This window comes from Xenopus laevis, chromosome 6L (genome assembly GCF_017654675.1).
Source record: "Xenopus laevis strain J_2021 chromosome 6L, Xenopus_laevis_v10.1, whole genome shotgun sequence".
NCBI lineage: Eukaryota > Metazoa > Chordata > Amphibia > Anura > Pipidae > Xenopus > Xenopus laevis.
Genome location: NC_054381.1, coordinates 109,743,753 through 109,757,017, shown reverse-complemented (window position 1 = coordinate 109,757,017; position 13,265 = coordinate 109,743,753). Strand labels below are relative to the sequence as shown.

At 41.5% G+C, this 13,265-nt stretch overlaps 2 protein-coding genes across 4 annotated transcripts in view; one reads left to right on the top strand and one right to left on the bottom strand.

Annotated features, from left to right (window-relative positions):
- Positions 1-396: 396 nt before the first annotated feature.
- Positions 397-10,564, bottom strand: LOC108719184 (protein kinase C delta type). Its single transcript, XM_018267861.2, has 9 exons — positions 9,749-10,564; positions 7,819-7,928; positions 7,307-7,471; positions 6,384-6,475; positions 5,606-5,668; positions 4,363-4,501; positions 3,539-3,730; positions 3,040-3,168; positions 397-1,214 (listed from the first exon to the last, which is right to left on the bottom strand). The coding sequence occupies exons 1-9, from the start codon at positions 10,047-10,049 to the stop codon at positions 738-740; spliced, it is 1,668 nt and encodes a 555-aa protein (XP_018123350.1). The 5' UTR covers positions 10,050-10,564; the 3' UTR covers positions 397-737.
- A 1,838-nt stretch (positions 10,565-12,402) lies between these two features.
- The window catches only part of cep192.L (centrosomal protein 192kDa L homeolog), a 94,046-nt gene continuing 93,183 nt past the window's right edge, over positions 12,403-13,265 (top strand). Inside the window, exon 1 of one of the 3 annotated variants that reach the window (XM_041565456.1) lies at positions 12,403-12,577. The gene's annotated coding sequence lies outside the window, so the exon portion shown is untranslated. The remainder of the gene's footprint in view (positions 12,578-13,265) is intronic. The other 2 variants (XM_041565455.1, XM_018266528.2) reach the window with 2 other exon arrangements.

Sequence of the window (13,265 nt, the reverse complement as noted above, 5' to 3'; positions counted from 1 at the left end):
TGGGCCAGTGTTGGGGCCGGTGGTGAGGGCCAGAGAGAGCAGCCGATGTTAAGGGCTAGAGGTTAAGGCCGATGGAATGGGCCAGTGTTTGGGCCATTGGAGTGGGCTAGAGACAGTAGCCGATGTTATGGGCTAGAGGTAAAGGCCGATGGAATGGGCCAGTGTTGGGGCCGGAGGTGAGGGCCAGAGAGAGCAGCCGATGTTAAGGGCTAGAGGTGAAGGCCGATGGAATGGGCCAGTGTTTGGGCCGTTGGAGTGGGCTAGAGACAGTAGACGATGTTATGGGCTAGAGGTAAAGGCCGATGGAATGGGCCAGTGTTGGGGCCGGTGGTGAGGGCCAGAGAGAGCAGCCGATGTTAAGGGCTAGAGGTGAAGGCCGATGGAATGGGCCAGTGTTTGGGCCGTTGGAGTGGGCTAGAGACAGTAGCCGATGTTATGGGCTAGAGATAAAGGCCAATGGAATGGGCCAATGTTGGGGCTGATGGTGAGGGCCAGAGACTGTACCAGGTGGTAAGGGCTAGAAGTAAAGGCGGTTGAATGGGCCACTGCAGAAACAGTGAGTGATGGAAAAGGCCGATGTAATGGGCCATAGACAGTAGCCATTGGAAAAGGCTAGAGGCAGATGGAAAGAACAAGTGTTAGTAACAACGAAGGGTCAAAAATAAGCGTTAGGGAAAAGTGACAAAGGCCAGAGACTCAAGATGTTAAGGGCCAATGATAGAGCCAAAGGACGACGGTTACTGCAGTTGTGATAGAAAAGGCCAAGGGGTGTTGATGACATCAAGAGGCAGGTTATGATAAACTGGGACTAAGACTGAAACTGGCGGAGGGGGCCAAGGGGTGTTGATGACATCAAGAGGCAGGTTATGAGAAATTGGGACTATGACTGGACCTGGCGGAGGTCTAATAACAGGACCAAGGAAAGGATGGAGATTATAAGGAACTGATGGAAAAGGCTGTTGGTAGAAGCCGTGATGAGGCCAATATGCAGTGTAAGGCTGGACGGAGAAGCCAAAAGGACCAAATGGAGACGGATGGTATGGAGAGTTGATGGCCATTGGTTGAGAATGGCAGAGATTGCTGGATGTCCAACAATGGCTTGGGTGCTCCAACTGGGATGACGGCGTGAGGTATTCTGAAGACATCTTGTATTTTATAGACTCCAAGAACGACAGTGGCTCTTCAATTGTCTTGCCGAAATCCACCGATGGCACCTGCAGTAAAGCAAAATATTTAGCTTATTTTTCAGTCACAATAAAATAACTTCATAATACTGAACATCTGCTGACGTTGCAGTGAAATTAATATTACAGTAACAAATGTAACGTAAACTGGACACCACTAGTAATTACTCTAATACAAAATATTAAAGGACAAGGAAAGGCAAAAAAATAAAATCCCATGTATACTTTCTTTAATGAAAAAGTAACCTATCTCCAATATACTTTAATTAAAAAATGTGTACCGTTTTTATAAGAAACCTGACTGTATGCAGTGAAATTCTCCCTTCATTTACTGCTGTGGATAGGAATTGTCAGATGGTCCCTAACTGCTGGGCAGGGAAACAATCATACTTATGAACAGCAGGGGGAGCCCCCGCCTTACTTACCATGCAGAATTCAAGCAGCTTTGTTTATGAAGACCCCTAAGCAGCCCAGACCACACTGAGCATGTGCAGGGTCAGGGTCAGGCAAAGTTACAAGATGACAGCCCCTTGTGGCCAGCTTTGAAAGCATAAATCATTTGTTTGATTAGTCTTTGTGGTACAGTAAGTTCATGTTTATGTTTAGTATACAAAATACAGCATTTCTAGCCTTCTATTGTAGACTTTCCTTGTCCTTTAAATGTCTATCACAATCAATACAATCAATAAATACTGCTTTTCTTATTATTGGAGCAGGATAACTGAGTTTTTCAAAGGGTCAATTCTAGCCTAGCCTAGCCCTGTCCATATTATCTGCTTGTACATATCTATAGTATGGAAAGAAGATTTTTTTACCCATTTACTAGTTTTAGTTAAAGGTGCACCTCCTTGTGTAATTGTATTATTCCGTAATTGAAATGTTTGGTGTTTCTGGAATTTTTTTTCTCTATTAAAGCTGGGAGATACTAGAAGGACATTTGAGCAGCTAGATAAGAAGTTACTTTAAACCTAAGAGAATTTTGAGAATGCTAGCGGTGATTGTCATTGAGAGGATGCTTTTGAGTGCCCCAGTGAATAAACCAGAGTTGGGAGGGTAATGGCCGAATTACAGGCTTATCTCTCCAGTGTAATAAACATAAAAGAGTTAGAGACACAAAGTTGTAAAAGTACTTTTAGTCTTCCAGCTACCTATTTTCAGAAGTTTCCAGAAGGAAATTTGAAAAATGTTCTAGGGTTACACAGAATTAGGAAAAATTACACTCTACAGTGATGTTCTCACATCAGAACTAAACTACTGTCCATTTTAGCTATAAAATCCCCCTGCTCCAGGCTCAGACTGGCAATCTATGGGCTGCTGTATGATGCCATAGAAAGTCACTATTTAGTGGGCTGGTGGGTGCTGTTTGTACCTTTGTGTACTTGGAATGCTAGGGCCTTTTTTGACTGCCCAGCACCTACTGTCCCTACTGAATCAACCCCACTGCCTTAAAGTCTATTGAGTGGCTGCACCAAATCCTCTGTTCATCTCTGCACTTTGTTGGCAAGTACAGGGAGTGGGTTTAATGCAGTTGCAGGCACGACACGACGGCCAGCAGTTACAAAACAATGGAGCAGTCTAGTTATTCTTTTCCTTGACTTTACAGAATGCTGGGCTGCTAAACTTTATATACATGGTATTGCTTTATCATTGCAAGACAAGTGAATTAGGCAAAAATGTATAGCTGATTCATTATATAAAACACTTCAGTGAACTGTTTTACCAGTTTTGTGTGCAGCGTGGATAACAGAGCCAATACTTAGCATAGTAGTAGGGCAGTGGCACTGGTGGATGAGCAAAGTGTAACGTCTAAAGGTAAATCTGTGTCTTTTCATTCATACGGCAGACATGTACTTACTGTTTTTGGTTTGGAAGGGGGTGGTACATTCAGCTTTTCTAGGTTCACCCAATCGATGGAATGGAAAAATGGGTGCTCCCGGATGTTCCCATTGCGGCCAAGTCGCTTCTTAGGATCTTTCGTCAGAAGCTAAAGTATAAGAAAAAGAGATCAGTGATTTATATATATTGTTGGAATTAAACACCTGCCATTCATATCACAAAGAGCCAGCTAGATCTGTACAAAGTTATCACACCCAGAAATAGATATATGACAGCAACAGCACCGAATTTCTCTTCAGGGCCCCTAGAGGCCAGCATCCTCCACCACCCCAGCCCCCCCAGGATCGTGTGCAACTGCATTCTTTAATCTTACACAGATCACATTTAAACAAATTGCAGGTGCGGTTGGGTGACATGCCACCCCTTAATTTGAGCCACCCTATGTCTGCGTGTTTGTGGCCTTGCTAGAAATACAGGCCTGTATAGCTAGTGACATCCCTTGTAGTTCCTATATTCACCTGTCGCAGGAGATCTTGCAGTTTTTTGTTGAGCCGTTTTGGAATGTAGGGCTCCTCATAGAGAATGTCGTTGGTGAAGTTTGACAAGTCATTTTCAAAGCTGAATGGATGAGATCCGGTGGCCATCTTATATATGGTGATTCCAAGGCTCCACCAGTCTATTCCTGCATCATACTCCTCATCTTTGATTACCTAGAAAAGAAAAAACACGTAGAGCATTATAATTACCCAGTGTTTTTACTTACAGTATGCATTGTTGTACCTATTCACATCATTTGTTTTGGACAAATGAAAGGGAATTCATTTTTCTTAGTGTACAAGGCCAGTGTTACAGCAGCCCTATAAATAATTATAGCAGCCTTAATGACTACTATGTCTTGTATCTTGTTTTATATTATATACATCTATACCTATCTGTCTATAAACAGAGGTAACTGACAGAAGCATTTCTAGCAGGGGCTTCTATGGAGGCACAAATCTTTACTGTTAGGGGCCTGTGATAGAGGTTAAGGACTTGTATAGAGGACCAAAGCATTAGGTGCATAATTATGAGCTTAATCTATTGCTCAGTTTTCTTCTTTAAGGCTACAAAATCTGAATATCATCATGCAGCTATAGCAATGGAAAAACCATATCTAAAAGAGAAAGATAATGAGAGGTAACACTTTTGAGTCAATGAACTCTTACTCCCCTAACTCTTTATCCCTGGCTAGCAACTTTTAAGAAGTTGGATAATAAGCACAATCAAATCATTCTCCCTCAATTTGCTTCATTGGTCAGAAACCTCACCTCAGTGCAATATGCATTTGCTTCGAGTCTCTTACCTCAGGGGCCAGGTAGGGCAATGTTCCTAGTACTCCTCTGGCTTTTTTATCTCCAAAGATGCCCTCAACCGCCATTCCAAAGTCGAGAATCTTAATATGTCCTTTGTTGGTCACTAGGACATTATTTGCTTTGAAATCTCTACAAGGTACAGATTAGGGTTGAGAAAATTAAAATGAAAAGCAGGTCAGTGATATTGCAAAGTTATAAAAGGATAACAAATATGGAGCTGCACATTTAAAAAAAAAATTCATAATGGAAAAATAATAAAACAATGACCAAGTATAAAATGTCCAATATTCAGGAAAACAGTTGAATCACACAGCTCCAGGCAGGATTTTTAAACTGCAATGTGTTTATTAGCAGTGTAGGCACAATACATGTTTCGGGCAAAGCCCTTTATCAAATAAAGACTTGATAAAGGGCTTTGCCCGAACATGTAGTGTGCCTACACTGCTAATAAACACATTGCAGTTTAATAATACTGCCTTGAGCTGTGTGATTCAACTGTTTTCCTTAATATTGTACCTTAAGGTGTAACACAGACACCTGAATCCGCAGTCACAAAGAACATTGGGGCTTGAAACCAAATACTTTTTTTCTATAAAATGTCTTAAAATGTCATTATTTACAAAATACTAAAGGCATTGTTTTTTGATATTATAGGGCAACATGCAAAAAAGCTAAAACAAAACAACTCGCGACTCCAGAAGCCAGCTCCCTCTCCTGCACAGCTGCAAACTTTTGGCTGTCACTACTGCACATGTGCTGGGCTGAGGGCTTTCAGGCAATGGGAGAGATACAGGAGCTCATGGCAGTACTTCAGTGTTCAGAAGGAGGTCGTTTGGACAGCAAAGTTGGGATGAAAGTGCCCCACAGACATGTAAGTTCTTGTAGTTAGTGTATGCAAAAAGTGTTGTTTAAGGTGGGCCACTGCTTCTGAAAGCAGCCCCTGTGACTGCTGGGAGTGTTGTTTCAGGAGACAGAGCCATGAGTGCAGAGAATGTAAAATCTCAGCAAAAGCAATTACATGTACAAGTGTTAAATGATTGAATATATTTCTAATGCATTGGAAAGCTGCTTAAACATCCATTTTGCTTCACAGTGCAAATAAAAAAAAAACGTTTTTGGGTGAATTCAACAAATATATTGATTTTTTTTTATGAACAGTGTGATTTGTAATACAATCTTAAATTGAAATGAAGAATAAACACAGAAATATAGTGAGTGTTTTTTGCAACATACCGATGGATAATCCCATTTGAGTGGAGATACTGAAGGGCGCAAACCATCTCCGCTGCGTAGAATCTTTGGGGAAAAAAAAAACAGCAACCATTATTTAAAAGTTATAATATAAATAATATTTACTCTAGTCTATTGTTCTTCCTTAATCAGAACCGTGCTTACTATACTTAATTAGGTCTATTTTTTTTTCCTATGGCAAGTACCACAGTGCAACAAAAAAGGCACAAAGTGTGCGCACACACACACTCACACACATATCTGCAGTAGGTGGGTGGATGCGGGTATACTATCATATTATGTAGGCAAGAGGTCACCAGCAGCCGCAAGGCACAGCCTAGCTCTGTACCTAACACCTAATACAGTTACATGCCATCTATTACTTTAATAACAAAGATACAAATGCATCCAGTCTCATGCAAATATGAGAATATTAGACAACTACATTCATTTTATGCCATTATTATACTGTCATGTATTTTTGTTTATGGCTATGACTACAGAAAAAATAGGCATTAGAGAAGTATGAATCCAGGATTCATGGCAAAGGGAAGTGGGGCTACTGGACAGCACTTTTTAAAAGAGGAATATATTGTTGATTACATCAGATACACATAAAACAAGTAATATTTCTCAAGTGCTGTAATAAAATGATAGTGGAAAAAACAAAATGGTGACCGTTTCCTTGCTTTCACATGGACTATAAACATCTAGGTCCTCTAGGTAACTCCCCTCACTGCCTTTTTAATGTCTTATTCCTATCACACAATGAGCCACTTACCTTACTGAGTTCATCTTCAGAAGTCCTGAATCCAGGATCTTTTGGTCCAAGGTCCCTCCGCTGATGTACTCCATGACCATTACAGAATGCCGCTGGTTGGAGAAAGAAAAGAAAAAGCTTCTAAAGCCCAAACATATATGACCCCAACACATATGAATGATTATGGCTTTTTGCATAAAACTATTGTTTTTTTTTAAATTATTTTTAAGAGGAAAGCTGATCTATTGTCTTTCAAGTTTTTTCTTGTCATATTATCCTGATGAAGATGATCAAATTATGAGGCTACATTGACAATAATATACACACACTGATGTTATGGCTGAAGAAAACTCCAACTTGGAAATTCTTAGTAAACATATCTACTACAGACATTGTTGATGCAAGGTTCACATAATGGAGAAGGATCTGTAAGTATTGCTAACCCCATTATTGAGTTCATGATACGATAAAAAATAGGGCAACTGGCAGGAGACCCCTACATTACAGCACAAGACAGAAGTCAATAATGGATTTTGTGTTTGAAGAGGCTAACAAAAGATAGAGAAATCATGTATAGTCAGATAAATAGGCACTGACCGATATAGAGATAGGCTGGGAGATATATTCAGCTTACATAGATACAGATATGTTATCATAGAGATAAACATATAGACACTTACACAGAAAGGCAAATCAAAACAAAGACATATAGACAGATAGTCGATAGATACAGATTTGAAGTGAATCAATTAGATTAGAGACAAATAGATAAAGTGAAAAAATTGGTTGGGATTTTAATAGGCATAGTTCACAGTTTAATAAACTAACCCCTTTAATTCCCATAAAAGTGAGAGCTATGAAATTTCTCTCTGGTAAACTGTGGCAAGTTCTACTTCACCCTTTGATAGATACAATGCCATTAATGTTTTGACACTATCTTGTACCTGAGTATGGAAGGATCCATATCCTTGACAAAGGAATGGGCATCCAGCAGCCATCTTCAGCACGTGAGCCTCAGTGACGGTTTCACTAAGTTGGTCCTGGCCGCTCTTCTTTATGACCTTTATGGCCACGTGCTGGCTGTTGTTGGGCAGAGATGCCAACATCACCTGAAAAAAATACAGAAAAAGATATATGATTAGAAGTTTATTTCTGGGGCTGGATTAACCTCAGCCTAGGCCACTACACTTGTTACAGTATGGTGAGACATGGCTTGCATCTACACTTTATCCTACCTGTAGAAGATAAACATTAATGAGAGATCTAGCCACTGATAAGAGCGTTGGAATGTAAGTTTATGAACAGGAGCACAGCAGCAAGGAACAAATAATTATTTTAAAAAGTTGCCACCTGCTGCCTCCCAACATTTCTGGGGCTTTCCTATAATTCCAGGCTTGTTAGGGACAGTTGGCCCTAACTGATTCTGACAAACAGTTCCCAGATGTTCATCACTTACTTTGCCAAAGGAACCAATCCCAAGCAATGCGTGGATCTGACACATGCTGACTGCAACAGGGAGAGGAACTTCTTCTTCTTGGTGGGGCCTCTTCTGCTCACCTCCTGCTTCTAGGGAAAAAGGCAGACATATAAAAAGAATTAAAGTAGTTATTGGAAAACACAGAAAACACTGGGAAAATGTTTCCTTTGTGCATATTGGCATTTATTTAATATGAGATTGTACTAAGCTTTCCACAGAAGTACATATTACAAAATCTATACTGGTTAGCTTATGAGAGATAATTTGACAGAAGTATATAATTTATCAGTAAGCATATAAATATAAGTGTGTATGTGTATATAAATCTATATATAATAGATAATGTACGCAATGAGTTCTGTGAACATATAAAAGAATGGAGCTGCAGGCCAAGTGCTAAACTCCACTAACTCCAAAGTCACTTCTAATATCTTTAAAAATGTTAATACAGGTATGTTATCCGTTATCCGGAAACCCATTATCCAGAAAGTTCAGAAGAAAAGATTTATCTGGAACCCCTCAGGTCCCATTCTGGATAACAGGTCCCATACCTGTACAGGGTACATAATACAGGCATGGAATACATTATTTAGAAACCCATTATCCAGAAAGCTCTAAATTATGGGAAAGCTATCCCTTATAGACTCCATTTAAATCAAATAATTCTAAATTTTAAAAATGATTTCCTTTTTCTCTGTAATAACACAATAAAAAGTCATTGTTGGCGGAGTTGGCCAGCTTAAATATTTTGCAATATATGGACAAACAATCCCTGTTTTGTTTAAAGGGTAAGGCATTTTTTCAGTAGCTGAATGCACAAAATGTCTCCATGTCTTAAATATATTGATAATGGCTTGAGTCCAGAGGACTCTTGTATTTGTCTATATGTATTTTGTGGTCACAGCCTCATTGCACCCCTGCTTAATGGATTAAAAATTAGCGGTGAGCACAACTTTCCCTTTTTTTGGTAAGAAAGAGCAGTGAAAGGGAGGGCAGTGAAACTATGCTTTTACAGATATGGGACCTGTTATACAGAATGCTCAGGACCTGGGGTTTTCCAGATAATTTATCTTTCTGTAATTAGAAATGTTCAATATATTATTTTATGGTTTGAAGTCTTTTGACTAGAAAAAACCACACAGCAACCAAAACAATCTGTTGAGATGGATCAGTATCCCTGTAAGTAAGTTTTAATACACACAGAAGTCAGTTGGAAAAACTGTAGACAGGCAGCTATAGATACAAACTGACATACATATTGACCAGAGAAACTTGTTGGTCCAAAGATTGAAAGACATCTAGCTAGATTGATAGACAGACAGACAAATTAGGCCGATCTATAAATTTTCTTTAAATAGGTTTAGCCCCCCCCAGGCACAAGTTTCCCTTTATTTGGTAAGAAAGATCAGTGAAAGGGAGGGCAGTGAAACTATGCTTTTACAGATATGGGACCTGTTAAACAGAATGCTCAGGACCTGGGGTTTTCCAGATAATGGATCTTTCTGTAATTAGAAATGGGAAAATGTTCAATATATTATTTTATGGTTTGAAGTCTTTTGACTAGAAAAAAGCCACACAGTAACCAAAACAATCTGTTGAGATGGTTCAGTATCCCTGTAAGTAAGTTTTAATACACACAGAAGTCAGTTGGAAAAACTGCAGACAGGCAGCTATATATACAAACTGACATACATATTGACCAGAGAAACTTGTAGGACCAAAGATTGAAAGACATCTAGCTAGATTGATAGACAGACGGACAAATTAGGCCGATCTATAAATTTTCTTTAAATAGGTTTAGCCCCTCCCCAGGCTTTCATTAAAATCCACATTACAAACTGTGCTGTTTACTCATAAATACATAATAGCAGCATCCCAGCTTCATTTAAAATGACTTGTTTTTAATTACCCTCTGTTTTGATGGGGTCCTCATCATTTCGGGGTCTTTTTCTTTCCTTCTTTTCTTTCTTCTTTTCTTTTTCCGTATAATCCTCCTCCTTGATGTTGTCACTGCACAGATGTTTCACCTTTTTCTTCCTTTTTCTCCCACTTTCCTTTTCAGCGCTGATGTCCATCTTTCTCTTCACCGTGATGGTATCCCCTTTCTCCTTTTCCATCTCTGCCTTAGTAGCAGCAAAAAGTTGTTGCTTTTCCTCACTCCTTATTGGAGGAGTACTCTTCTCCATCGCTGGAGGCAATTTATCTCCCATAATTAGGGAATTCACTTTCCACAAGAAAAAAAAACGCAAGCAGATGTTTTGCAAACGCAGTAAGACGCACGCTGGTCTGAGTCAAACCATGTACTGAGACCAACTGTCACTAACTGTACAAGACTGAGCTGTGACCAACTGTCACTAACTGTACAAGACTGAGCTGTGGCATGTGCATTATACGGTCATGTGCAACCGTGTATCAGGGCAAGTCTGATGTAAATCATCAGCATCAACAAGAAATAAAATTATTAATGGCGATTTCTTTCTGTGTTTCGTGTACAGATTGTAGTTAAATATTGTCTTTAGCTGCCATTCAGCCTTTAAAACATATATTAAAACATATATTAATTGGCTGGGGCTTAAAAGTTCCCTGCTTTCTCATTAGAGCTCCTGAGTTAAGGGTAAGTACAACATGGTCACTACTCAGCAGGACCGCCATTAGAAATTGCAGGGCCCCTAACGACAAAGTTTCCTGGGCCCCCTGGAATGCGCCCACCGCAAGCCCCACCTACAGGTCCGCCCACCCCCACCACAGTAAAAAAACAAAAAAAATATTGGTGGCTTGGGTTCCCACATGTTAATAAAAAGATATTGGTCATGAGCGCCCCCCCTAAAAAAACATTTCTTTCCAGGGCCCCCCCATTAAAAAATATTGGTGGCTAGGACCCCACATGAAGAAAAAAATTGGTGGCCAGGGCCCCTTAAACGTCCATGCCTTCCCGAAGTCAGCAGCTCTCAGAAAGATGGGGGGGACTGGCTAATCAAGTAAGTGTGGCGTGGCCAGGCCCCCCTTACCCTCGGGGCCCCTACAACTCTCCCCCGTCCCCCCCTGATGGCTGCCCTGGTGACATTGCAACATGACGTTTCCTGGATTGGTGGAAATTCAAGCTGGGCCGCATTCATATCCATCCTGGGCCGCAGGTTGGACACCCCTGATGTAAACGCTTCCAGGGTAGGCTGCATAAATGGCTGCATAAATAACACATTTTTTTTCCTTTTTCTTTTCACTTGTCTTGCTTTTTGTTCCTGTTTCAGGCTTACACACATAAGCTACCACCTTTATATGGACCCTTGACAGTGACATGCTTGACTGAGAATTGGCCAGTTATCTCATTGTGAAGGGTCCATATAAGGGCTAATAAGCTGCTGAGCTGGCATCTTATGTTTGCACATGGGGAGATTTGTTGTGTGCAGTTAAATTGTTGCTACAGTGGCAACAAATCTCAGGAGAAAGACTTTTGAATAACATCCAATAGCCTCGAGTCAAATGCACTACTCACGCCAATCCGGGTCCAAAATTCCCTAGAAACCATGCAATGATTTGAATAAGAGACTGGAATATGAATAGCAGAGGGCCTGACCAGAAAGACGATTAATCAAAAGTAGCAATAACTATACATGTGTAGCCTTATAGAGCAGTTGTTTTTTTTAGAGGGGGTCAGTGACCACCATTTGAAAGCTGGAACAGGTCAGAAGAAGAAGGCAAATATTAAAAAACTAAAAAATGAAAAAAGAAAAGATAAAGGCCTTTTGAAATGTGCTTAGAATTAGCCCTTTTATGGGCAGGACTCGATGGTGCGTTTTGACCCGACATGTTGCAATGCGGCTAAACGCATGCGAAGTGTCGGATGGTTTACTGAAAATGGAAGTGAAGGAGAAATCGCATGTTACAACTACATTGATCCGACTGTTGGATGAAATCGCTGCCATCAACGAGTCCTGCCCTAAAACATACTAAAAGCGACTTTAAATGTGAACCACCCCTTTAAAGGGCAACGGGTCTTAAGGTGGCCATACACTGAGAGATCCACTCCGTTGGTCGATGTCGCCAAACGAGCGGATCTCTCCCCGATAAACCCACCTTGAGGTGGGCAACATCGGGCTGATCTGATCGTGGGCCAGAGGGCCCAACGATCCGACGGGATTTTTGGTCCCGTCCGATCAACTGCTGCCCAACTTTCGGCCAGATATCGATCGGGGAAGCCCGTCGGAGGGCCCTATACACGGGCCAATATTATTGGTATTCGGAGCTGTAGCTAAATGCATGAGAGAGGCTCGGCCAGATTGCAGGTATCCAATGCTGAAAGGCAACCCTGCAATAAGCTGCTGGTGAGAGATGTTTTTCATCTACCCCTCGCTCCTTCCCATATCCTTGTGCTGTCAATCCAGTATTACAGATTTTCTTTGGTACAAAAGCACTGCCAGTGGAAGAGGAAGTGACTCAATATACACATCCGACTCCGACCGACTGATTATGTTCTTTCTGTATATCTTACAGTACCCGCCCTCTCTCTTCCGACCAATACAAACTCCTAAGACAAAAGCCCGCCCCCTTCGGTCCCGCCCACCCGCGCTCAACGCTAAATGGGTAAAGCCGGCTGCTTGTCTCACTACAGGCTCCGCCTTCTTCAGCTGTCTGTGGATTTGTTCGCCTTAGGCCGCTTGGCTCTCCCGCGCTTTGCTAGAGTTCGAAGTTTTATCTTGTCGATGTGTGGAGCTCGTGTGCCTTTGGGGGCCGGCGAGAGGTAGGTGATATTTGGGCCGCCTGTTATGCTTTGCGTGGCAACGTTTTGTAGTACAAGTACCCCCTGTACTTTAAGGTAAATGTTCAAATATCGCGTCCTCGTTATCGGCTGCTAAAACTACAATTCCCAGAATTCCACCGCGGTGTTGGTGGGACTGGGAATCTAGAAATAGTATAAGAGCTGCAGAGTCGCAGTTTGAAGGTGGCTGCGCTTATGGGAGTTTGAGGGGGTGTCGGTAGAAAGTACAGGCAGTTGTTGTGTTCCGAGTCTAGTCTGGCGTCTGCTGCTGCTGCTGCTGGCTTTTCAATTGTCCGGCGCTTACCACTTGTCACTCGGTGCTTGGGGCCCAACAGCTGTGTGTGTGTATGAGCACAATGATTGGCTGGAGGAGTGTCTGTCTCACGTCCCAAACATGTTAGGGGCCCACTGGGAAACAAGACTGCCATTGTGTTTACTTGTTTAATATGTTTATAAAATACATAAGGGATCATGAGAAACCTGCCTCGCCCCCTTCTCCCCCAAACGCTGCAGTTGGACTGGACAGAAGGAAACACATGACCTACTCTGTGGCCTGACTTGTCATGTCTGTCTCCAACTTACACGGTCAGAGGGATCCAGAAAGAAAGTTCCTTGTTGCTTAGTACCAGCTGAAATACATATTCATCAAGTCATTTACTGCCAGTGCTGG

Bases quoted from the DNA above. Each gene is read 5' to 3' on its own strand.
- LOC108719184 (XM_018267861.2), bottom strand. From the start codon at position 10,049: ATGGGAGATAAATTGCCTCCAGCGATGGAGAAGAGTACTCCTCCAATA. The intron at 7,472-7,818 runs GTAAGTGATGAA...TATTTTTTTCAG, and splicing joins GGATTGGTTCCTTTGGCAAA to GTGATGTTGGCATCTCTGCC. The intron at 6,476-7,306 runs GTACAAGATAGT...TTCTCCAACCAG, and splicing joins ATGGATCCTTCCATACTCAG to CGGCATTCTGTAATGGTCAT.